The sequence below is a fragment of the Camellia sinensis genome, chromosome 4 (genome assembly GCF_055761805.1).
Source record: "Camellia sinensis isolate YWXY chromosome 4, ASM5576180v1, whole genome shotgun sequence".
Taxonomy (NCBI): Eukaryota; Viridiplantae; Streptophyta; class Magnoliopsida; order Ericales; family Theaceae; genus Camellia; species Camellia sinensis.
The window spans coordinates 7,547,988-7,574,865 of record NC_138964.1 but is presented as its reverse complement, the minus strand read 5'-3'; the positions used below and the strand labels follow the sequence as shown (position 1 = coordinate 7,574,865).

At 39.0% G+C, this 26,878-nt stretch overlaps 2 protein-coding genes across 8 annotated transcripts in view; one reads left to right on the top strand and one right to left on the bottom strand.

Moving 5' to 3' along the window:
• Positions 1-675: 675 nt before the first annotated feature.
• LOC114272468 (1-phosphatidylinositol-3-phosphate 5-kinase FAB1B) lies at positions 676-24,597 on the top strand. Of its 2 annotated transcripts, none has more exons than XM_028214178.2 (11): positions 676-2,260; positions 5,409-6,149; positions 6,995-7,148; positions 7,304-7,648; positions 8,076-8,912; positions 9,007-9,338; positions 16,781-16,904; positions 16,996-17,154; positions 17,650-19,206; positions 23,131-23,397; positions 23,942-24,597. In XM_028214178.2, exons 1-11 carry the CDS (start codon positions 1,620-1,622, stop codon positions 24,272-24,274), a joined length of 5,490 nt encoding a protein of 1,829 aa, XP_028069979.2. In that variant the 5' UTR covers positions 676-1,619; the 3' UTR covers positions 24,275-24,597. The 2 variants fall into 2 exon arrangements, with proteins under 2 accessions (XP_028069979.2, XP_028069980.2); XM_028214179.2 differs by having other exon boundaries at positions 682-2,260; positions 5,412-6,149.
• A 1,771-nt stretch (positions 24,598-26,368) lies between these two features.
• LOC114272467 (conserved oligomeric Golgi complex subunit 3) overlaps positions 26,369-26,878 on the bottom strand; it is a 37,845-nt gene continuing 37,335 nt past the window's right edge. For all 6 annotated transcript variants that reach the window (XM_082924190.1, XM_082924192.1, XM_082924191.1 and 3 more), the window contains one exon: positions 26,369-26,754. In XM_082924190.1, the coding sequence (XP_082780316.1) occupies positions 26,622-26,754 (133 nt within the window). In that variant the 3' untranslated portion in view covers positions 26,369-26,621. The remainder of the gene's footprint in view (positions 26,755-26,878) is intronic.

Sequence of the window (26,878 nt, the reverse complement as noted above, 5' to 3'; positions counted from 1 at the left end):
CGAGATATATATCCAATCCAATCAAATAGTTTGGAAGATTCACAGTTCCAAGATTCAAATCTGATAAATTCTAATCCCCTTATTCAGTCCGTCCAATTAAACACACCTCATAGTTGCTCACTGTTTAATTAAGAATAAAAAATTAATATAGGGAACTTTCCATGATGTTGACTTGATTAGAACATAAAATTTAATTTAATTAACCACCTAAATAGATAAATAATTTACATAATAGCAAATCTAAATCCCCAAGACAAGGGTAAAGAGTTATATCAAAATTCATTAATTTATTTTATTTTTATTGGGTAATGTGCGTTTATTTTCTTTTTTTTTTGAGTAAATTATAAATATCTCTTAAAATTTGCTTAAAATATAAATTATCCATTATAGTTTAAAAAATTATAAATACTTTTGATTATAATTTTTTATTTAATAGAATTAATTGAAAAAATAAATTTTTTAATTACTCTTATCTGAATTATTAAATAAAATAAATTTCTAATATTATTATAAATTATTAGTTAATTTGATAAAAAAAATAATATTTTAAGCAAATTCAAAAAGAATGTACCTGTAATTTATTTATTAATTTTTCTATGTAGGTGTCATAGTCAGGCGTCATGCATTTTCCGTGAATGGTCTTCTTCACTTAAAGCTTAGCTACCTATTATCCTTATGATTATCATGTGATATGTAATTTGTGTATTAATAGTGGTTCTCATCACGACAGATATTAGCGGTCAGGTTATTCTTGAATGAATGAATGAATCCCTTTCAATTTCCTAAAACTCTATCTCTCTCTCTCTCTCTCTCTGACATGTATAGTTATAGAGATATATATGCACATGTTGAAGGTCGAGAAGAAGAAGAAGAAGAAGAAGAAGGTAGATGAAGAAGTTGTTAGTGTTCACGGGGATTTTGAATTGGTGCTTGTTTGTACTAGTACTACTAGTCTAGTCTTTGATTGCTTTCGAGTAACAAATGTGTGGTTGTGAGTGAAGCTCGTGTCGCATTGAATGGTTGTCGATTCGATTCTTGCTGATTGCACTCCTCCTCCTGAGGTCTGTCTATAAATTTTGACAAGTTTTAATAGCAAACCAAGCATTGACTTGGGTTGGGGGATTCCAGTAGGATTCGATTTTCACTTCATCATCATCATCATCATCATCATCATCATCATCATCATCAATCAACTAGTTGGATGCTGCATCTCTATCTCTATCTCTATCTGCTTCTGCGTTAAGATTATTTCCATGGGGATGCTGACTTGACCGGTCTTCAATTTTAAGCTCTACTTGCACGTAAACTGCTGCAATAATCATAAGAGTCATTTCTGCTTAGCGTGGTTTGTTTGGTTTTTTTTTTTTTTTAGCCCTTTATTCTTCACAAATTTCTAGGAACAGGAAAAAAAAAAAAAAAAAAGTATAATCCAATTTAGCCCTCTAGTGTTTCTGTTCAAATTTATCTTTTTTATATTGAAAAATGGTTCTGTCCCGAATCTCTGTTAGCAATCAATATGAATATGCATATGCATATGCATATGCAGTTTAGGGTTTACAGTAGTAAGTGACCAATGAACATTTTATAATGATGAGTGGGATGAAGTGGGATCTTTGTGGATGGGTAGCCCCGATAATTATAATCATAATCATAAGCCGTCTGAGATAGTTGACATTGTCAAATCATGGATCCCAAGGAGGAAGGAAGCTGCAAATATGTCTAAGGATTTTTGGATGCCCGATCGCAGCTGTAGGGTATGCTACGACTGTGACTCCCAGTTTACCCTATTCAACCGCAGACACCATTGCCGCCTCTGTGGACGTGTTTTCTGTGCCAAGTGCACTGCTAATTCAGTTCCTGCTCCTCCTGATGAGCACAACATCCTCCTCCGCCGCCGCGAAGATTGGGAGAGGATTAGGGTCTGTAATTATTGCCTTAAGCAATGGGAACAGAGCACAGCTGTCGTTGACACTGGCAAAATTGCATTAAGCCCGGGCCTCAGTCCGTCCCCATCAGCCACAAGTTTGATTAGCAGCCAATCTAACTGCAGCGGTAACAGCAACAGCAGTGTTGCTTCAACACAGTACTCAACTGGTCCGTACCATCAGGTACCATATACTACTGCCCAGAGTCCTCGTAAATCTCTTCAAATGGATCCTTTTAGAGTTCAGCAAGATCAGCTAACATGTCAGAGGAGCTCAAATACCATTGCAGATGCAGGGGATTCATTTCCTAACCAATTTGATTTTTGCGTGAACAGGTAAAGCTTCTCCCCCACCCCCTCCCCCTTTTCACTAATAATGAAACTACAATGCTCAAAATGTTGTCAGTCTTGTCTTTAGTTTATTATTCAGAAATGTTAATTACATACATATACTTTTTTTGTGTGCATTACTGTTCATGCTTATGCTTGTTAAAATATTTGGGATGATCTAAATAAGTATACTTTTTGACTTTTTAAAAAGAGATGTGCATAAAAATAGAGAAGTGATGTGATTCAAATAAGTGCACTTATCTGAATAAGTGCACTTATATTCATCATGCCAATTGCATGAGTTTAGGGGGAAAAAAAAAAAAAGAAGAAGAAGTAGAAGAAGTGATTTGATGTGTGGTTCAAACTTGGAAGTGGCCATTGTTTCCCTTACTTTGTATTGTATTGTGATAATAGACTTCTTCAACTCACCTTGTATAATTTCGCTTGGTAAATGTGATGCTCTTCACAATGGCAGTTGCATCTGGCACCCAGAATTATGTATGTGTTCCTAGTGTGTGGACTCTTATATACAAGGGATGATGGTGTGTGATAACTTGCTTTAAGTGTCAATGCTTGATGTTAATGGGGGTCCTCAATACAACCTACTAGCTAGTGGTTGATATCTGTAGTATGCACAAATTATCACAAAATAAGGTAAACCAGAGTCAGACATTGCAACACTTACAAAATTGAAGTTACAAATAGAAAATAAAACTATATTGTTTTATCATGTTACAATATTTGGCATTATCTGATACTGCATGCTATCTATCTTTAATCTCGAGACTTTCATGTTGACTTTGAAAAGTGCTCCAAAAGGAAAGCATGAACAAGATCCACAAGCAAGTTGATTCTCCTTAAGCATCCATTCAACTCACAGAAGCGGTATTTTAAAAGCAGCAGTTAACCCTGAAAATCTTGATCTCTGGTTTTGTCAAAGAAGTGTATCATATCTGTCTACTTTTTATTTATTTTGTTGGAGCAAAATTCTGCTATTGTAAATTTGAACAAATTTCTCCTGTCAGTAGTTATTTGGAAATTTTGGGGTACAGCTGGGCACTGTTGATCGTGCTATATTTTGTTAAATCACAAGTTGCACTCAGTAAGTAGGAGTATACCTTCTCCTGCTTGAAATTTTTTTTCTGGAGGTATTTTTCTTTTGTTGAATTTGAATAGGTGATGGGCATCACATAATAATCACATCCCTGTATCAGCAACTAATGTCTCAACGGTGCCTTCAGTTCAGTATCCAAGTGGCATTTCTTGAAGGCCATGAAGAGGCTGAAATCCTCAAGGCCTGGGGAAAAGGGTGTTGGGGTTATTTATCTTGTATTTGGACCTATTGTGACGTAGCGGAATACACGGGGACTAGATATTGTTCTAGTAGACGAAACAGGCTCTTGAATCCACAAGAAAAACAAAACCTTGAATGCACAAAGAAGGGAAAATATCTTAATATTATTGAATAAAAGTTCTTAAAATCTTATCCTACATCAGGCTCCTCTTTTTTGAAAGAACTCGTCCTTGAGTTCATAATAGTGATTTGCCATCGTCCATACCAAATAAAAAGATACTTGGAATACTTCAGTTGCTTGTCCCTCTTCCAAAAATTATATGTAGAGAAGTTTACTTTCTGAAAGTTATTCTCTATGTGCGTCAACTGGTTGACAAGATCAATTAGACAAGCATTGAAAATCAAATTAAATTGCTTCACATCAAAAAAATCAACCAAATTTACTTTATGTAGAACTTGCATGGTCTCTTAATGTTGCACCATCCTAGATTCAATTGATCCTTCAATTATCAACCATGGAATATCAAGTGTAGCATCAACCAAATTCTTTGTTGCACGTAGTGGTTGTATTATCTCTTCTTCTATTTCTCTTTGTTACTGGGCTCAATCAGATCTCCTTCTTCTTCAATATTTTTATGATTTGTTTGTAAAACTTTCTCCCCAATATTCAAATTACCATGTGTTGATGCATTTTTAACACTCGAATAAGACTTTGTATCTTCTTTATTAGTTTTACAAACAATCTCACCACAAATAATATTTAGATGCGAATTCTTTTATTTTGCAACTACAATTTCATTGCAATTTTTTACCAATTCCATGGAAGTATCTTGATTTGTATATGACAATATATTTTCATGATCATGAAAGTAAAATTTTGTTACTAAAAACTTTTTCATTATTAATTAGGAATTAATTTTGTTTTTACCTTTGCAAACTTGATAATCTTGTAATATATTCCACCACTTCAATGCACTTTTATCAAGTTTGTAGGATGCAAATATAACCTTCTTTTCATGAGGAATCTTCATGAATTCAAAGAAATTTTCAAGATCAAGCGACCAATCAAGAAAATCTTCTTTTTGAAACTTACTTGAACCGTTAAAATATGAGATTTTTGCAAAATAACGTAAGGTAACAGGTTGGCCTCTGGTGAATGCTTCGGCGCAATTGCTGTCAACTATTGGTTGCCTCTGGTTGACGATTAGTCCCAAATCGGCAAGTAGATTACAAATCTCATTGTGAAGTTCATGCACCTCTAGCCGATATTCCTCAATCACATCCCATATGACTTCCACCCTATGATCAATGTCAATAGGTATTGTGTGTTCTCCATTGTCTTGTGTCATTGAGCTAGGCGAATCTATGCTTTGATACCACTTGACGTAGTGGAATACACGGGGACTAGATATCGTTCTAGTAAACGAAAGAGGCTCTTGAATCTACAAGAAAAAACAGAATCTTGAATCCACAAGGAAGAGAAAATATCTTAATAGTATTAAATAAAAGTTGAATAAAAGTTCTTAAAATCTTGTCCTACATCATATTGATTTGGCGGTTTTGGAGAGTAGAGAACTCATTGTATAAAGGGGGTTGGGGTTTGTGTAAAAGAGCAATCCTCTTGTGCCTTCTTTTTCTCCGCAGTGATCACTTCTCTATTTTCTTTCATTTGTGGATGTAGGCTTCTGTCTGAACTATGTAAAGTCTGTGTGTGCTTGTGCGATTGTTGCTTTTCTATTTCATCCTGAATCTGTGATTTGTCACAACAAATAATCTTAATCACCGCCACATCAAATTTCATGAACTTACGCTTTGCAGTTGTTGATTGATCATTTATTTCCTGCATATTCTGTGTGCTAGAAGTGATGATGAGGATGATGGATATGGCATCTGTGGAATAGAGTCTGAAACCGGTCATTTTCCTCAATCTGATGACTATTATGGTGCTGTCAGTTATGATGGGATTGGCCACCTCTATGGACGACATGAAGTGCATCCTGATGCTAAGAACCATGACACAAAAAACCTGAGTTCCTCCTTGTTACCTAGGAGCCTTGAGACACCTGAATTGGAAGGAATCAAAAAGGTTGAGGAAGAAGGAGCCAGCTGCAAAAATGTTGATGGGTGTGAAGTTTCTCCTGTATATAATGTGGATAGTAAGGTGTCTGAACCTGTGGATTTTGAGAACAATGGGCTACTTTGGCTCCCTCCAGAGCCTGAAGATGAAGAGGACGAGAGAGAAGCTGTTTTGTGTGATGAGGAGGAGGATGATGATGCTACAGGAGATTGGGGTAGCCTACGCTCTTCAAGAAGCTTTGGTAACAGTCAGTTCCATAATAAGGATAGGTCAAGTGAAGAACACAGGAAAGCCATGAAGAATGTGGTTGATGGGCATTTTAGAGCTTTGGTAGCTCAGCTTCTGCAAGTTGAGAATCTACCTTTGGGTGAGGATGATAACAAAGTGAGTTGGTTGGATATAATTACATATTTGTGCTGGGAAGCTGCCACACTTCTTAAGCCAGATACAAGTAAGGGTGGAGGAATGGATCCTGGTGGATATGTAAAGGTCAAATGTATAGCTTGTGGGTGTCGCACTGATAGGTACTTCTCTGATTATATAATATTTTCTGCAGTGAACCATTTTTATTGCCCTATCTACAGGTGTAACTAACTTCTCCATTTTTTGGAGGTCTCACTTACATCTCGTTGTCCATAATGTTTTCTAACTTTGTGCTTGTAGTAATTTACAATTCAGTGTCATATTTGGTTTTGGTAACTAGTAGCTACTGACGAGTCCTTTTTGCACTTTTAAAGTGTTTTAGGTCATGATTATTGAATTAATGAGATTTTGAAACTAATGATGGAAACTCTGATCAATGACCGGACCATGTACAATAAAGGTGGAAATGTCACACATGTTCAAATTGATATGTCATACTCTCAGTTCTATTCTCAGGGCTTGCGCATGATTTCGCAGAACTAATTGTGGTGTAGATGCTTAGTAACATATTTTTCCTTTGTGCACCTTTTTTTGGAATGTTGACATGATCGATCTGCAGAATTTGGAGAGGAATTCACCAAAGAGAAGCTGTTTCTTTCTTTCTGTAAATATATATATATATATATATATTTCTAAAATATTTGAATATGCTTGTAGAGAAGAGAAGAAAAAATATATATTTATAATGATATCACACCTGTAAATTAACAAAAATTTGCAACTTTTATGTGTATTATTAATAATATTTTACAAGGAATGCATGTATTAAGAAAAGAATCTAGTTCTTTAATATAATTTCCTAAAAAGGGTAAAATTTAGAATGAGCAATTCAAATGACTAATTCTATATGGTTTGGATTAGGTATTGTTGATTTAAATTTATGTATTTCTGTGTCTATCTACCAATTGTGCTCATGCTAATGAAGTTTTGGTTTTAATTCTTCTAGTACGGTGGTTAAGGGAGTTGTGTGTAGGAAAAATGTTGCTCATCGGCGAATGGCATCAAAAATAGATAAACCACGATTCCTAATCCTTGGAGGGGCTTTGGAATATCAACGGGTTTCTAACCACTTGTCAAGTTTTGATACTTTGTTGCAGCAGGTGTTGATTTCAATCTTGCTACTTAATTATATTTGTAAAATGATCACCTTGAGTATGTGTCTCTAATGAGGAACGAAGCTGATGAATTATCAGTTGTTTGCTTGCTTATGGTTATTTCTTGGTTCCTTGTTCTCATGTTTTACTACCCCTTATAGGAAATGGACCATTTGAAGATGGCTGTTGCAAAAATTGATGCTCATCATCCTAATGTTCTTTTGGTAGAGAAATCAGTATCCCGATTCGCACAAGAATACCTGCTTGCGAAAAATATATCACTTGTTCTGAATATCAAGAGGCCACTTCTAGAGCGTATAGCTCGCTGTACAGGTGCTCAAATAGCCCCTTCAATCGATCGTCTTACATCACAGAAAATAGGACATTGTGACTCATTCCATGTGGACAAGTTTTTTGAAGAGCATGGCAGTGCGGAACAAAGTGGGAAGAAATTGACGAAGACATTGATGTTTTTTGAGGGTTGCCCGAAGCCATTGGGTTGTACTGTAAGTCCTTCAATACAGACACCTCAGTATGTTTTATTTTAAAATGGAAAAAAATAGATGTGTGGCCCACACACTGTAACACTTTGTTAATAGTATCATGATGGCCTCATAAATGTTAGTTAATAGTGAGAATTGTTTGTGTTTTCCATCTAGGCTATCCATTTGAAATTTGTTTCTGTAGTGTAGAAAAATGATGTATTGGAGACAAGGAAATTTTTTGTAAGCAGGCTCTAGATCATCAATGATGTGCATTCCAGCTCAGACTTATGGGCTGGGGTTGTTAATGCCTGCAAATTCCCTAATGGTTTGATTATGCAACTGGTGGACCCCTGTACAGTACTTCAGTTATTGTTTTAATCCATCTGGCCCATGTAATGCATAATTAAAATTTTCAACAGGAACTGAGGCATGCATATCTTTCTTTCAGATTTTGCTCAAGGGTGCCAGTGGGGATGAGTTGAAGAGAGTGAAGCATGTTGTCCAATATGGAGTCTTTGCCGCTTATCACTTGGCTCTAGAGACATCTTTTCTTGCTGATGAAGGTGCTTCTCTGCCAGAACTTCCTTTAAAGTGTCCAATAACTGTTGCATTACCTAATAAATCCCTGAGTATTGGCCGGTCCATATCTACCATACCTGGTTTTATTGCTCCTGAGACTCAAAAGCCTCAGCCTCAGGGTGCTCATCCCTTTGATGAATCACAGAGATCTAAAAATAACTTGTCAGATTTTGCCTCATCAGCTATCATTTCCCCCAAATGGAAATCAGAAGTGGCACAGTCAACATGGTTGACTGAGGATCCTATCACTCAAACTTTGCACTCAGAACCTCCCAGAACTGCTGTGGAATCTACAGGTTCTCTCGACTCTGTGTCTGCTCCGGGGCATATCTTTTCAGATGCTTACCCAAATATTTTCTCCCCTTGTCATGTCTTTGAGGAGAACAATAATGTGGGTCTCAAGGAAACATTAACGGTCAACATTGGCCAAGTGCTGGGAGATGATAATTTAACTTCTAATCATTTTCGCACTTCAGAGTTGGCATCCTCAGCACAAGAAAGCAATAGTAACCATGGGGAGGTGGGGTCTCTGAGAGAAGAGTTTTCTCCCTCACCCTCTGATCATCAAAGCATTTTGGTGTCCTTGACAACACGCTGTGTGTGGAAGGGAACTGTATGTGAATGTGCCCACCTCTTGCGCATTAAATACTATGGAACCTTTGATAAGCCTTTGGGGCGGTTTTTATGTGATCATTTGTTTGATCAGGTAAGATCTCTTCTATTTTCTTATTATGATCATATTTCTTTTCCGGAAAATCCACAGTTCAATTGAGTTTGAATAAGCATGTCTTCTTTCCTAGAGCTACCGGTGCCCGTCATGTGAGATGCCATCAGAAGCACATGTTCATTGCTATACTCATCGGCAAGGTAGTCTTACAATTTCTGTTAAGAAGCGCAAGGAGTTCTTTCTCCCAGGGGAACAGGAAGGAAAAATCTGGATGTGGCATCGGTGCCTGCGATGTCCTCGGACCAATGGGTTCCCTCCCACCACTAGAAGAGTAGTAATGTCTGATGCTGCATGGGGTTTATCTTTTGGGAAATTTTTGGAGCTTAGCTTTTCAAACCATGCAGCTGCAAGCAGGGTTGCAAATTGTGGTCATTCCCTTCACAGAGATTGTCTCCGATTCTATGGGTACTTTTTTTCTTCTCTTCAAATAATGTTTGTGTTACATGGACTCTTCTATTTCCTCCACAATACCCGTGTCCACCGGATATGACATGGATAAGGGTGTGGGATATGTGTCCGACACTCGTACCCAATTTAGACACTCAGATACTTTAATTTGTGACAATACATGAAGAAAAAGAAACTCACATTTGTTAGTAAAGCAATATTTTTAGGCTCTCACATGAATTAGATATAGAAATTTCATATTTTTTTCTAAATCATATTTAATTTCTAATATATTTCTACATAATTTAAATCATCTCATCCGAGAATATTATATAATATACAATATATATGTGCATATGATGGGTCCCCGTACCCATATCCAATTTTGGATACGTACCCCAAGATCCTAAGATTTAAATTTATGAATGTCTGACGCTTGGATACACACCCGCACCCGACACTCGTACCCGAGTCCATGTAACATATTGTAAATATGCAGTATTCAAGCATAATAAATCCTTGCCTACTAAGAACAAATTTTGTCAACATAAATTTTCAAACATTTAGGAATGGTCCTTTTTCTGATTCCATCTTATCTGTTTGTTCCTATTTGTTAAAAACCAAATCTTTGGTTGGCTTATGTCCAGTCATGTTGGACACGCTTGTGACATATCTACAGATTCTGATGTCATCTGTAATATGTATGTGTTTTGTTTATATCAGTTGCAGGTTTGTTACTTCAAGTGATTTTATAAATTTATACGCTTGAGAAATTTTGTAGAATATTGCATGAAGAACACTTTAATGCAAGACACTAATTTTCAAAATCTTGTTTCAATTAAGAGTGCTGCATCGTTGTTTGAAATAACATTTTTCTTTTCTTTTCTTGCAATTATCATTGTTTATAAGGAGGTCTCCAATTGAAATGGGCTTTCTGCTCTGAAATTTTTTCATATAAATACAATCTTAGATAGTGTAAAAAATGCAATGTATAAAAAGAAATAGAGAAATGTATTATTGATTGATGTATTGTGTTGTTTTACAAGATTGATGAATTACAAGATTGATGAATTACAATTCCTATACAATCTATATATAGAAGAAAATGTGGTAGTAGGTGTAGTGGAGGTGATAGTGGGTTAGGTGAAGTGGAGTGTGTGGTGAAGTGGAGGTAGGTGAAGTGGAGTGTGTAGTGGAGTAGGTGAAGGTAAAGATGGGAAATTCTAACAGCCCCCCGCAAACTCAAGGAGGAGAGAAACTAACCAACTTGAGTTTGGAGAGAGTAACAAAACAAGAAAATACATAAAAATAAAAATAAAATAAAAACAAAGATAGGAGACACTGTATGGTCGTGTCAGACCGTTGGTGAAGACACTGTATGGGGTGTCATAACGTTGTAGAGGACACTGTATGGTGGTGTCAGACCGATGTAGAAGACAGTTTATGGGGTCATGTCGGACCGTTGTAGAAGACAGTTTATGGGGTCATGTCGGACCGTTGTAGAAGACAGTTTATGGGGTCATGTCGGACCCTTTGTAGAAGACAGTTTATGGGGTCATGTCGGACCGTTGTAGAAGACAGTTTATGGGGTCATGTCGGACCGTTGTAGAAGACAATGTTGTGACAGTTTACGGAGTCTTGCTGGACCCTTGTAGAAACTAACCGGAATCAATGTCGGGACAGTTTACAGAGTCTTGTCGGACCCTTGTAGAAACTAACCGGAATCTATGTCGGGACAGTTTACAGAGTCTTGTCGGACCCATAAAGGAGCTAACCGGAATCAATGTCGGGACAGTTTATAGAGTCTTGTCGGACCCATGAAGGAGCTAACCGGAATCAATGTCGGGACAGTTTACAGAGTCTTGTCGGACCCCTAAAAAGTTGCACCCTCAAAAGGTGTGCCCAATCTTTAAAAAAGGCATGCCATCAAAAGGCGTGCCCAATTCATTAAAAGGTGTGCCGGACATGATGGCGAGGCACGTGAGTGTCTTGGTTGGCGCGCCCGTTTGTCGTCTGGCGTCAAGTGGCGCGCGATACGCGTGGCTGCCTTGGTTATTTAACCAAGACGAAGGCTGAGGCTGAGGCATACCATTCTGAAACCTCTGAAACCAACCCTTCTCTGAAAAACTCTGCCTCTGCGGAGAGAGAAACTGTGGAACACTTTGTAGCCCAGAAAAATGGCTTCGTCTTCCCGCGGGCTGCTCACCCTCTTTCCCGACCTCAACGAGTCAACAAGAGAGAGAACTGGTGCGGTGGCACTGGAATCTCAACCAAGTGCCCCGGAGTTTGCTCCGTTGAACTTTCCGATGCGGTCGGTGGAGCAAAGAATGGCAGTGCAGTCGGATGTGGAGGCCAATCAGTATACTTTGAAGGCATGTGTGGAGTCCATGACGGCGGTCACAAACTTGTCGCACCGGCTGCAGAGTAGGACAAATGAGGTGCAGCAATTAAACGCCCAACTGGCTCTGCTCCAACGCATGTATAAGGATGCGCGAGCAGAGATAAGCGTGCTAAGGGCAGAAAACAAGGAGCTGAAGCGGAAGGCTACCGTGATGTTCCGATTTGGAGGTCCACCATATGCTGTAGTGGAGGAGCAGGGTGGAGTGAACGTGCTCGGTGGAGTGGGAAACATGGAGGCAACACCGTCAAGGGCCGCCCAGAACGGAGGCAAGAAGAAGAGACAGGCAGCAGAGTAGAGAAGAAAAATCCCGCCTGTGGATGTGTTTGGTTGTATTTTTGGTTTTTTTTTTTTTGTTTTTTGTTTTTTTTTGTAAAAATGTGATCGGGGTTGATCCCTGAGATGAATAAAAGATGGGTGGTTGTGCAAATTGGTAAACGGGGTTGTGTTTGTTTGGTGGCCTTTTTTTTTTTTTTTTTTTTTTTTTTTTTTTAAAAGAATATAATAAAAAGAGATATATATATATATATATGTAAAATAAAGAAAGTTGGGCGGTGGAAAATGTGATGATGGTGTTGGGTGGTGGAGAAAAGTGAGAATAGAAAAGTTTATATAAAATTGGGGTAGTGTTTTATAATAATGAAAATAAAGGTGAGATAGTGGATGTCGTGCATGTATGTGTGGTGGAAAAGTGAGGCATTCATCTTATTAAAATATAGAAAGTGGGAGTGTGTGGCAGAATAGTGTAGCAGTGTAGTGTGGGTATTGTTTATTTTAGTGTATTTGTTATATGGTGTACAAGAAGCATGATATATATAGAGGGAGAAAGTGTCTTAGCACTTGGGGATGGGAACCCCACAAGTGGTAGCTACTTTCCTGGCATTAGGAGAGGTAATATACTTCTTGAGGTTGGGGTTCTTGACATACTGGCAAAGGCAAGGCTTTTGCTCCTTGATCTTAGAGCAGCACAGCTTTGATGGAGGTGTGCCTGATGTGATTGCACCCACGCAAGAGTTCAGCTCTGTTGGGTTGCATGTCACTGCCATGGAGACTTGTGCTTCATAGGCCAGTAGGATCAGAACCAGCACTGAGCACACTGCAATGTATGAAGCCTTCATTTTTCACTTAAATCACTCAAAAGTACTTTTGATGATATATGAGAGGATATATTGTCTATGAAGACAGCTGCTGGCTATAGCAAGGGTCTGACCCTTCTTCTCTTGGGTCAGAGGAACGAAGAAAAAAAAAAAAACCAGTTGCGAAAGTGACCTTGGAAGTGTGGCAGGTGAGAGAGGGGTCCGAAGACGCTGCGGAGAGTGGAAGGTATGTGTAGAAAATTCCAGCGGGCAGCAAAGGCAAAGTTGCCGGCCGGCTGCCCGCCGGTGACAAAGAAATACAGGCTTAAATCTTGTTAAAATCCACCTACTCTCCACCTACTTCACCCACTTAAACCTACTCCACTAAACCTAACCCACTACTTCACCCACTCTCCACCTACTTCACCCACTTAAACCTACTCCACTAAGCCTAACCCACTACACCACTACCACCTCCACTTCACCTACTCCTTACCTACTACACACTCACCCTCTTCTATATATAGGAATCATGAATCATTGTAATAGATATCAATATAAATCAATCAATAATACATACAATTTATTCTCTCTCTATTTCTCTTTATACATTAAATTTTACATGGTATCAGAGCAAGGTTAAGACCTTAGTATTTCTCGCTTCACCGGCGGGCGGCAACCTCGCCTTGGCCGCCCGCCGGACCTCAACCTATTCCGCTTATTTTCTACACATACCTTGACTTCTTCAACATTTTCTTACACCCCTCCTCCGCTATGTCGGCGGCGGCACCCGCATCATCGTCTAGCCTCTATCGCCGTTCACCTCGCCTCTCACATATCCGTGGTTGTACTCTTACTCGTCGTCGTCGTTGGCGTTTCTGGCGCTGCTTTTCTGCTCGTCACTGCTGTTTTTTTCCCGATTTGCTCTCTCTCTCTTAGCCATGGATTTGGGTGTGGGGTGTAGAGCTGTGGCTCTGTTGTTGGTAGCCATGTTTGCTGGCTTGAAGGTTTCAATGGCAGCAGTGTACAAGGTTGGGGACTCCGCTGGTTGAACCATCATTGGGAATATTGATTACAAGGCCTGGGCTGCTTCCAAGACGTTTCATGTTGGAGATGTCATCATTTTCGAATACAATTTTCAATGTCACGTGTTGCAAGTGCCCCACAAAGAATACCAAGCCTGCAGAAGTGTAAGACAGTAACATGCATCTTCACATACAGCTTGGGTAATGTGTAACTATCAAAAGCACAAGCTTCTTGGACATCCCTCTCTCTCATCTTTTCCCACTTTCAAACCCACTTTAATCATATCTCTCCTTTCTCTTAATTTATTTCATCCACGTTCTTTCACCCTTTTCTTTTATTTTAATATATATATATATATATTTTATTATAATATATTTTCCTTATCCCTTGTTAGTAAGCATCACCCGTTTTCCATTCTCTTATTATTATTTATTTTATATTCCACCAAAAAAAAAAAAAAAAAAAAAAATCTGCTGTTTTTCTTATCACCCATCCACAAATATTTTTCTCTATTTTCTTTATCCATTATTTTCTTTTATTTTATTTTTCTTATTAAACAAAACAACACCACAAAATAACACCAACAACATTCCACAACCTTGTCATTTTATTCATATCAGGGGATCAACCCCGATCACACTTTTACAAAAAAAAAAAAAAAACCCACACAAACAAAAACAAAACTACCACACCCACAGTGGGATTTTTCTTCTCTACTCAGCCGCCGGTCTTTTCTTCTTGCCTCCGTCCTGGGTGGTCCTTGCCGGTGTTGCCTCCATGCTTCCTAGACCACCAAGCAAGTTGCCTCCTCCCTGCTCCTCCACTACAGCATACGGTGGACCTCCAAATCGGAACATCATGGTGGCCTTCCGCTTCAGCTCCTTATTTTCCGCCTTTAGCACACTTAACTCTGCTCGCGCATCCTTATACATCCGTTGGAGCAGAGCCAGTTGGGCGTTTAACTGCTGCACCTCATTTGTCCTACTCTGCAGCCGGTTCGACAAATTTGTAACCGCAGTCATGGTTTCCACACATGACTTCAATGTATACTGATTGGCCTCCACATCCGACTGCACTGCCATTCTTTGCTCCACCGACCGCATCGGAAAGTTCAACGGAGCAAAACCAGAGGTGTTTGGTTGAGGTTCACGGGCCTCCGCACCAGTTATCTCTCTTGTTGACTCGTTGAGGTCGGGAAAGAGAGTGAGTAGACCACGGGATGAAGAGGCCATATTCTGGGTAGCTGAACGGGAAGAAGAGGCCATGTTTTTTGGGTTGCTGAGTGTTTCAGCGAAATAGCAATTTCAGACTGATAATGTTCGGAAGGGGAGTGTTTCAAGATTTGCAGCTCTTAGAGGCAATCTCTCAGAAAAACGAATATCTCTCTCAGAAAATGAAGAGTTTTTCAGAAGTTTTTTCCCAGGTTTTTTTGTCTTCGCTTCTGCCTCAAGCACAGCCTCCGCATTGGTTTATATTGACACTGACGACGCGGCCGACACGCCACTCTGTCGCTCACGTGCCTCGCCGCGTCTCCGGCTCACCTTTTGATGGCTCGACGCTTTCTGTCGGGCACGACTTTTGATGAAGTGGGCGCGCCTTTTGAGGGCGCAACTTTTGATGGCACGTCTTTTTATAGATTGGGCACGCCTTTTGATGGCACGCCTTTTGAAAGATTGGGCACACCTTTTGAGGGTGCGACTTTTTAGGGGTCCGACAAGACTCTGTAAACTGTCCCGACATTGATTCCGGTTAGCTCCTTCATGGGTCCGACAAGACTCTGTAAACTGTCTCGACATTGATTCCGGTTAGCTCCTTTATGGGTCCGACAAGACTCTGTAAACTGTCCCGACATTAATTCCGGTTAGCTCCTTTATGGGTCCGACAAGACTCTGTAAACTGTCCCGACATTGATTCCGGTTAGCTCCTTTATGGGTCCGACAAGACTCTGTAAACTGTCCCGACATTGATTCCGGTTAGTTTCTACAAGGGTCCAGCAAGACTCTGTAAACTGTCACAACAACTGTCACAACATTGTCTGCTACAACGGTCCGACATGACCCCATAAACTGTCTTCTACATTGGTCTGACACAATCATCCAGTGTCCTCTACAACGTTATGACACCACCATCCAGTGTCTTCACCAATGGTCTGACACGACCATACAGTGTCTCTTCTCCTCTTTTATTTTTATGTATTTTCTTGTTTTGTTACTCTCTCCAAACTCAAGTTGGTTAGTTCCTATCCCCCTTGAGTTTGCGGGGGGCTGTTAAAATCCACCTACTCTCCACCTACTTCACCCACTTAAACCTACTCCACTAAACCTAACCCACTACTTCACCCACTCTCCACCTACTTCACCCACTTAAACCTACTCCACTAAGCCTAACCCACTACACCACTACCACCTCCACTTCACCTACTCCTTACCTACTACACACTCACCCTCTTCTATATATAGGAATCATGAATCATTGTAATAGATATCAATATAAATCAATCAATAATACATACAATTTATTCTCTCTCTATTTCTCTTTATACATTAAATTTTACAAATCTTATGCTCTGATACCATGTAAAAAATGCAATGTATAAAAAGAAATAGAGAAATGTATTATTGATTGATGTATTGTGTTGTTTTACAAGATTGATGAATTACAATTCCTATACAATCTATATATAGAAGAAAATGTGGTAGTAGGTGTAGTGGAGGTGATAGTGGGTTAGGTGAAGTGGAGTGTGTGGTGAAGTGGAGGTAGGTGAAGTGGAGTGTGTAGTGGAGTAGGTGAAGGTAAAGATGGGAAATTCTAACAGATAGCTTAGCAGGCACCAACATATCCTTTCCTTGGACATCTCGTCGCACAAGCCACAAGCATGGGGGTGCTTATGAACTTTAGAGGCTTGGCTTAATTAAGCATAATCTTTGTCATCCTCTTACTTTATTTTATCTCATGTGCAGTTTTGGAAGAACGGTTGCTTGCTTTCACTATGCTTCAATTGATGTTCATTCTGTGTATCTCCCACCCCCAAAACTTGAATTTAATTATGATAATCAGGACTGGATAAGAAAAGAAGCTGATGAGGTACATATATCTCATGTCTTGATTCGGATTCATCTGGTAATTTAATAGTTTGCATTTCTCATTGAGTGATTGATTTTATGTGAAACAATAGATCAGAAGCAGGGCAGATCTCTTATTTGCTGAGGTGTACAATGCTGTCCGTCAAATTTCGGAGGGAACATCACTTGACAGTGGCATGAAAGCACCTGAATCAAGAAAGAGAGTTGCAGAACTGGCAGGGATGCTACAGAAGGAGAAAGAAGAATTTGAGGTAGTTGGTTGATGTTGTTGATCTCTGCCTTTCTTCCCTATTTCTGAGCTGGATTTGCATGAGAAAAGGTTTCCCACCTTCTGCAGAATACAGATTCATGACCTGTACATGAATCAGGCCATTTTCTTATTGAGCAATGTCATGAATAAACGCTAGGCTGTTATTTCTTGACAAATATAAACTTTTCATCATCTAAGAGATGGAATTAAAACATTATTGATGTTTTATTTTTAGATGTTGAAAATATCATCATCCAACTAAGGTATTCAACCTGATGTATCTTGTATGATTTCACCTAGTTGATGTACGATGCAAGGAGGCCTTGGTATGGTACGCTGCAATCAAGGCAATTTCTGTTTCTTCTTGCCTCAAACAATTTGCCCGGCATCACTCATTTTCCTTTAGCTAGGAAGTTGTTACCACTTCTTGCAGTGTGTCCTTTTTTTTTTTTTTTTGCTTTTTGCTTTTTTAATTGTTTAATTTGTTTTGTTTCAGGAATCGGTGCAGCAAGCACTGAATAGGGAAGTTAAAGTTGGCCAGCCTGCAATCGATATTCTTGAGATTAATAAACTGAGGAGGCAGTTACTCTTCCATTCTTATATCTGGGATCAACATCTGATATACAGTGTCAGTTTAAATAGCAAGAGTGTTCAGGAAGGCATGAACAGTTCGATAGCAAAGCCGAAGGAGAAATCTGTCTGTTCTAGTGACAGGCCTGTTGAGATGAATGCAACTTCAAAGCCTGGTAAACGGTTCAGTAGCTTCAGTAGCTGTGACTCCTTTCTTCTGGATGGAAAGCCTGATATAAACTTGAACCAATGGGGAAGTCTTTGCATGACTAACCAACCCAATGAAATTCGTAAAGGAGAAGACATGGATCATGACCTGGATTGTAGGGAGGCTGAGGTTTATCTTTCTTCTGGCAGAAATATGACTGATCAAACAAACAATATGGAGTCTGTAAAAAATGTACGAAGGGTTCTTTCAGAAGGGCAGTTCCCAATTATGGAAAACTTATCTGCTACCCTGGATGCGGCATGGACTGGTGAAAATCACCCAGGAGGTATAACACCTAAAGAGAATGGCCGTGAATATGCTAACAAAGTTATGGAAGGTTCTTCAGATGTGGTTGATTCAGTTGCTGCAAACTCAGATTTGAAGAACCGTACTGATGACCAAGATGGGGCTAAGGTGGCTCATTCTCTTGGCTTTTCAGTCCCTCTCAAAGAGCAAAAGAACTCCATGAGCTGGGTGGGGATGCCCTTCTTAAATTTCTATCACTCGTTGAACAAGAATTCTTCATTGAATGCTCAAATTGTTGGCAAAGTTAGCGAATATAATCCTGTCTATGTCAAATCATTCTGGGAGATGGTGCGTCAAGGTGGTGCCAGGCTACTTCTTCCTGTGGGTGTTAATGATACTGTTTTGCCAGTTTATGATGATGAACCTACCAGTATCATATCATATGCACTTCTCTCACCAGATTATCATACCCAGATATCCAATGAGCCCGAGAGACCAAAAGATGGTGTGGAATCTTCAGTCTCATCATTGCTTTTGGATTCAACTAATCTTCTCTCACTTAACTCTTTTGACGATAAAACTTCTGAATCCTTTAGAAGTCTTGGCTCTACTGATGAGAGCAGTTTATCCATGTCTGGATCTCGGGGCTCCTCAGTATTGGATCCACTCTTGTTCACAAAGGCTTCGCGTACCATAGTATCTTTCACAGATGATGGCCCTCTTGGAAATGTGAAGTATACTGTGACTTGTTACTATGCAAAGCGATTTGAGGCGTTGAGAAGGATTTGTTGCCCCTCTGAGTTGGATTTCATACGCTCCCTCAGTCGTTGTAGAAAGTGGGGTGCACAGGGTGGCAAGAGTAATGTCTTCTTTGCAAAAACCCTAGATGACCGATTTATCATTAAACAGGTTACAAAGACAGAGCTGGAGTCGTTCATCAAGTTTGCACCAGCTTATTTTAAGTATTTGTCTGAATCAATTAGTTCAAGAAGCCCAACTTGCCTGGCAAAGATCTTGGGCATTTACCAGGTATTATTTATGTTTTCCGTTGTCTGAAGAGTATGACTGCCAATTCATCTAGAAAATAATTGGAATTTGAAATTGTCTTTAGAATTGTTGGGTGGCTGGCTCAATTCCAATCTTCTAGTTCGAAAGCCATATTCCATGTTGTGAAGTGCATTTTGGCTTGACTACCATATTCATTTCCTTTCCTTTCCCAATGTATCAATCAACCAATTGTGATGGAATCTACATATTTTTCTATCTCAAGGCACCTGTTATCTCACACAGTTACGACTAACCAAAAAAATAAAAAAATTCACTAGTTACCATGGTACTTACTATGTCTTGATTGACTCTCTATGGATGCACAAAGTATTTTCAATTGGATGTTTGAAGATACTTTCAGATTTTATTTATTTGTTTATTTTGGATATTATCCATGGTGAGTTGCATGTGAACAGTAGTCAATAAAGTTATTATGGTTTAGCTACACAAAGTCAACCACTTCAGGATATTTGGTCATTCTATCTAAGATAGTGTTTGGTTGCAAACGTGTAATGGTTTCATTTATGTCATAAATGTGCCCTTCCCGTGTCTTCATCTTTTCATACTGGAAATTAAAATATTTTAGACAAGTTGTCTGACTTGTTTAAGGAGACAACTCTGTATAACTAACCATGGAATATTAATCCATTAGAGTTGGCTTCATAAAACTCCATATACCCTGTTATGTCATATATGTTATTTCTGTTGTCACGATCTTAACCAAACATTCTTGTTTGTTTCTCTTGTACTCGTAGCAACTTCAAGTTTTTTATTCTACTTAATTATTTCTTTCACAATTTTTTATGCGTCCCGTCGTTTCTTATTGGTTTGATAAAGTTTTTTAATTCGTTTTTCCTTTTGTTGTTTGGTTTTGTTAAAATTTACCATCACCTACCACACACTCACCTACTACACTCACCTACACTCACCTACTCCTCACCTACCACCACCTACTCCACTACACCTACATCTATATAAGGAACCATTTGTAATAGACAGATAATACAACATAAATCAATCAATAATACATAAATTCTTACATGGTATCAGAGCGAGGTTAAGAAGTTAGTAATTCTGCTTCACCGGCGGGCGGTAGCCTCGCCTTGGCCGCCCGCCGGACCTCTACATACCCACCCAGCTTCATCTCTCTCTGTGTCTTGCTTTGTAGCCCACGTTAGTAGTCCTCCTCTTCCCACAACCCATATAACTTTCGGCCATGCCATCACTGTTAAAGGTGGTAGTGTTGGTGGCGATGCCAGTCCTCTTCTTGATGGGTCTATCTCTCTCCACCAACAACGGCGGCGAAGTCGAACTCGTCTGTAATAATGGAACTGGAATGGTTAAGGCTGGATTTGCCGGAGATGCTGCTCCAAGGGCTGTATTCCCTAGTATTGTCGGTCGCCCTCCTCCTCTTACCAACCCTCGAAGCCACAGTAAACACTCACAACATCACCATCTTCGCACTCTCTATCCACAGCTTCTTTGATGGTGTCAAGGTACCTCAAGTTCCTTAGTCCAAAGCTCCTGTCAGTCTCCTTCTCAGATAAGCTCCTTCTTGTTGAGTCCAGCAGTAGTAAAGCATCACATGACTGAACAGCACAGTCATGGAAGATGTTTCTGAGCCAAGAGACAGCCGTGCTCTTGTGGCGCTTGTAGAGAAGCTTACCTTGTTCCTTGATGATGTCTTCAGCTTGAGGACTTGAATCTTTTTCGAAGTTCATAACAAGACCTGCTGGGTCATTAGCTTCTTCATTTTCTGCAAAAGCTGATGTTCCTCGTGAGACAGAAAAGATGGCAAACAAAAAAAAAAAAAAAAAAGAAGAAGACAACTTTCTCTTCATCCAACTATCCATCAACTTTTGTCCCCCTCTTTTCCTTTCTTTTATTTTATTATTGACCACCCATCTTTTCTTTTATTTTAATATCTATATATATCTTAAAATAATGAATCCTAAAACCAAAACCATGTGCTGGTTCTATCCACGCTATTTCACACTTTTATTTTATTTTAATATATATATCTATATATATATTTTCTTATAATATATTTTCTCTATTCCTACTTTTATTTTATTTTATTGTATAATAATGCAACATTGATAAAACCAAAAAGAAAGATAATTACAAAAAAAAAAAAAAACACCAAACACCAACCAATCATATTTTATTCATCTCAGGGAACAACCCCGATCACACTTTTACACACCAAAAAAAAAAAAAAAAAAAAAAAAAACAAACCCCCAACAACTTCATCCACGGGCGGGATTTTTCTTCTCTACTCTGCCGCCAGTCTTTTCTTCTTGCCTCCGTCTTGGGCGGCCCTTGCCGGTGTTGCCTCCGTGTTTCCCACTCCACTGGGCACGTTCACTCCCCCATACTCCTCCACTGCAGTGTATGGTGGGCCTCCAAATCGGAACATCACGGTGGCCTTCCGCTTCAGCTCCTTATTTTCTGCCTTTAGCACACTTATCTCTGCTTGTGCATCCTTATACATGCGTTGGAGCAGAGCCAGCTGGGAGTTTAACTGTTGCACCTCATTTGTCCTGCTCTGCAGCCGGTGCGACAAGTTTGTGACCGCAGTCATGGTTTCCACACATGACTTCAGAGTATACTGATTGGCCTCAATATCCGTTTGCACCGCCATTTTTTGCTCCACCGACCGCATCGGAAAGTTCAACGGAGCAAAACCAGAGGCGCTTGGTTGAGGTTCACTGGCCACCGCACCAGTTATCTCTCTTGTTGACTCGTTGAGGTCGGGAAAAAGAGTGAGCAGACCACGGGACGAAGAGGCCATATTCTGGGTAGCTGAACGGGAAGACGAGGCCATGTTATGGGTTGCTGAGTGTTTCAGAGAAAGGTTGGTTACAGAATGGCAACAGAGTGTTCCAGAATCTCTTTCTCAGAAACGGAAGAGTTTTTTCAAAGGATTTTCGGCGGTTTCAGACTGGTTTGCATAGCCTCCGCCTCAACCTTGGTTAAATAGCCGAGGCTGACACGCCACTCTGTCGCTCACGTGCCTCGTCGCGTCTCCGGCTCACCTTTTGATGGCTCGACGCTTTCTGTCAGGCACGCCTTTTGATGAAGTGGGCGCGCCTTTTGAGGGCGCGACTTTTGAGGGCTCCCTATATATATCCATATATATATATATTTGGGCAGCCTATATACACCATCATACAGTGTATTTTTTAAGGGTCCGATAAGACTCTGTAAACTGTCCCGACATTGATTCCGGTTAGCTCCTTCATGGGTCCGACAAGACTTTGTAAACTGTCCCGACATTGATTTCGGTTAGTTTCTACAAGGGTCCGACAAGACTCTGTAAACTGTCCCGACATTGATTCCTGTTAGTTTCTACAACGGTTCGACATGACCCCGTAAACTGTCTTCTACATCGGTCCGACATGACCCCATAAACTGTCTTCTACATCGGTCTGACACGACCACACAGTGTATGCTACAACGATCCGACATGACCCCATAAACTGTCTTCTACATCGGTCTGACACCGCCATCCAGTGTCCTCTACAACGTTATGACACCACCTTTCAGTGTCTTCACCAACGGTCTGACACGACCATACAGTGTCTCCTATCCTCTTTTATTTTTATGTATTTTCTTGTTTTGTTCCTCTCTCCAAACTCAAGTTGGTTAGTTTCTATCCTCCTTGAGTTTGCGGGGGGCTGTTAAAATTTACCATCACCTACCACACACTTACCATCACCTACCACACACTCACCTACTACACTCACCTACACTCACCTACTCCTCACCTACTCCTCACCTACCACCACCTACTCCACTACACCTACATCTATATAAGGAATCATTTGTAATAGACAAATAATACAACATAAATCAATCAATAATACATAAATTCTTACAGGTTTTTTGTTTGGTTTCTTGAAGGTTACATCAAAGCATCTTAAAGGAGGAAAGGAGTCAAGAATAGACGTTTTGGTAATGGAGAATCTTCTCTTTGGACGTAATGTCACAAGACTGTATGACCTTAAGGGATCTTCACGGTCACGGTATAATCCAGATGCAAGTGGAAGCAATAAAGTTCTCCTTGACCAGAACCTGATTGAAGCCATGCCAACTTCTCCAATTTTTGTGGGGAACCAGGCAAAGCGGTTGCTGGAGAGAGCTGTTTGGAATGATACTGCATTTCTTGCTGTAAGTTTTGGAAACTAACTTTCCGCCTTGAATTTTTTTTGTTGTTTGAAGTGTGCTCATATGTGCCTAAATGTTATTGTGGTATTCTTTCATTTTATGCTAGTAGGAGACTACTTGTATGTGTTGATGAATTGATTTTTCGTTATTATGATGGTGAGAAGGGTTTGGTACTATTGCAAAATATATATATATGTATATATAATAATAAATAAATAAATAAAAATATAAAACTCAATTAGATGATTATTAACCACCTATCCATGTGCATCTTAAGGATTTTGGCTGGTTACATTTTCCTTGCTCTAAAACACTGGGTAATCATTGCTAAATTTAGTGAATTACTTGTGTGGCCTGGGAGAGACATTTTAGTTTTCTGCTACAAGATTAAAGACTGAATAATAGTCAGTTGTTTGGCATTCTGTTCATTTCGGCCAATTGCGATTTCTTTTTTGCTCATATTCTGTTGGATCATGATTTTTTTTTATATTTTGTAGTGACTTATATAATGTACTTCCCTAATGTAATGACTATCGATTTATTGCAGTCAATTGACGTAATGGATTACTCTTTACTAGTTGGCGTTGATGAAGAAAAGCACGAGTTGGTTCTTGGGATTATTGATTTCATGAGGCAATATACATGGGACAAACACCTTGAAACTTGGGTGAAGGCATCCGGCATCCTTGGTGGACCTAAAAACACGCCTCCAACTGTGATATCTCCCATGCAGTACAAGAAACGCTTTAGAAAAGCTATGGCTGCTTATTTCATTATGGTGCCAGATCAGCGGTCTCCGCCTCCAACAATCATTGCCAGTGGATCCCAGTCAGACCTTTGCGGCGAAGAAAACTCACAAGGAGGCGCATCTTTAGATTAAAGCAGCGTTGCTGTATATTGTTAATTTGTAAGTTGGAATATCAGTTCCCTCTCATTTTCTTGTATACCACCATGCCTTGCCCTTCCAGTTCTCCCTCTTAGAAATTTTTGGATGGCTGCTTCATCATTTTTCCTAAAAGAGGGATTGCTAATTGCTCACATAAGAAGCAATAAATGGCTGTTTAAGGCCAAGATTTTTTTTTTTTTTTTCTAATTTTTTTTATAGGAGTACATTGTTTGATAACATTTCTGCAATAAAATGATTTCATGTATATATACACGTTTTATTGTTTCATTAGAATAATATTGTAAATGTTGCTCTTAGTTTCTGTTGTTTCTTTTCCATTTTGTCGAACACTTGATTTCAACTTTGCATATTACTGTAAAATTCTTTATTCAAAAAGACAAAAAAAAGGCAAATAAAGTTAATCCATATTATTTTATTCCCATAATGTTATTACCCAGAAAAAAAGTGCATCTTAAGTGTTGGAAATTATAGTTGCACTTAGACCCAAGATTCACAACTATTTATCATTATTATTAATTTTTTGTTTATTTATTTTTGGATAAATTATTAATAAGTCTTAATAATTGAATTTAATTCTCATCAAGTCCTATAAAAAATAAATCCTAATAAAATCATCGTTAAAAATAATTTTTTATGACGATTTTTTACATGTCGCTAAAAATTGAATATTAGTGACTTTTTTGTCACGACTTTAATAAATTATCGTTAAAAATTTACAATTAGTGACTTTCTGTGATAAATTTTAAACTGTTGCTGACAGTTAAAAATTAGCGACTTTTTGTGACGGTTTTTTTAAACTGTCGTTAAAACTTATAATTAGTGATTTTTTTGTAACACTTTCAAACTGTCACTGAAAATTAACAATTAGTGACGTTTTTTAATAGTGTTTGATAAAAAATGCCATTAATTATCATATGACATATTGAATAATAAGTATATCAATTAGGATCCACACATAAATCCCCTATTATTTTTTTTGTTGAGGAAAGATGCAAAGACAGATATTATATAGAAAGAAACAGGTACAAAGTTTAGATACTAAAGAACCTAGCTTGGAAAATCTAGCTAACCATGCACAACATAAGAAGATCAAACTAGCTAAACAACACAACCTAGAGACCACAACCCATCAAAACAATATCACCACTGGAGGCAAATAACAGATCAAAAACAGCTTGAATACACAACTCTTTCCTTCATCAACATTAAATTTCTGAAAGCCGTTAAATGAATTTTTTAGATCAAATTCATTTTACCTTCATATGCAGTTTACCTTTCCACCATCGGCTGCCACCCCTAGCCTCTTCCCACTTCATGTCACCATCCCAACCACTCTACCCTCTTGGCCTCTCTCTGCCCTTCCCACCAACCGCTAACTTTGGTCGCTGCCCTCCAACCCCTACCCAGCCCCTTCCCTCCTCTCTAGCAACCCCTACCCCCTCAACACCGCAACACCCACCCATGCAGCCACCTCACCCTTCGGCACCACCCCAACCCTCCACATCTATACAACCCAGAGCAAGAGAGATCACCTGGCTGGAGATCAACTAAAAGGAGAGAGATTTTCTGGTGGTGGCAAAATATGAAGAGATGGAGGCAAGAAGGGAAAGAACAGGTGGTGAGGGTGGCCGCTAAAGCTAGACAGGGCGAAGGAAGGTGGCCAAAGAATTTGGTATTGGTGATGAGTGGAGTGGGTGGGTTAGAGTTTGAGAGGGTAAGAATTGGTTTTGGTTTTAAGCGGGGTATCTAAAGAAGTTTACAAAATTTGAAATTAGTTAATGGTGTTCAAAAAAGTGAGACGTCCTAAGAAATTATGTGGGGCTATTAGCAACCCTCAGTTCTAATCAACATTGGAATAGAGAAATGGCATGTTTCTAAACCAGGTTCAAGCTCTTAGAAACTGGCTTGCTTAAATTGTCTGCACTAAACTAATACATAAAACCAATTCATTTGGGCAAGGCACATAATATATATATATATATATATATATATATGATAAATGTATATATGTATGTGGGTGGGTGTGTGTGTGTTTCTTGTGAAACAACACTAGCACCAGAGTACAAGTAGATATGAACCCTTACTTTTTTTTCTTCTTTTTAAAATCAAATTAGTTTACATGACCTTTAGCAATTAAAACAACAGCTCAAAGACAACTAAAATAAATGATCCAATCTTTGCACCTTTTTCTACATCATTTCCCCTTCTGGGAAATCAAATTGTTTTTTTTTTTAAAATAATATGTATATATATGATGAATGGCATTAGGACAGAAAATGACCAAAGCCGAGTTACAAGGGGCTAGAACTAGAAGCATATCCTACAGGAGGTTGTCAAGTTGCATTTGCAGATCTTGTATGGAAACCATACTGATAATTCCTTGCATCTCTTCAGGGGAGTACTCTGATTTTAGGAGGGATTGTACTTGAATATGGGCTTCAACAATGTTAGTCCTACATAAAAAAATAGTTTGTAATTGATTATAAGAATAAATATTTCCAGTTCACTACCAAATTAAAATACAAATCATTCACGTGAAAGAAGAATAAAATTTTGATGAAGGCATCCTTGAGAAGA

Coding starts and splice junctions, on each gene's coding strand:
- LOC114272468 (XM_028214178.2), top strand. CDS start 1,620: ATGGGTAGCCCCGATAATTATAATCATAATCATAAGCCGTCTGAGATA. Junction 8,913..9,006: donor GTGATCATTTGTTTGATCAG/GTAAGATCTCTT, acceptor CTTCTTTCCTAG/AGCTACCGGTGCCCGTCATG. Junction 9,339..16,780: donor GATTGTCTCCGATTCTATGG/GTACTTTTTTTC, acceptor TCTCATGTGCAG/TTTTGGAAGAACGGTTGCTT.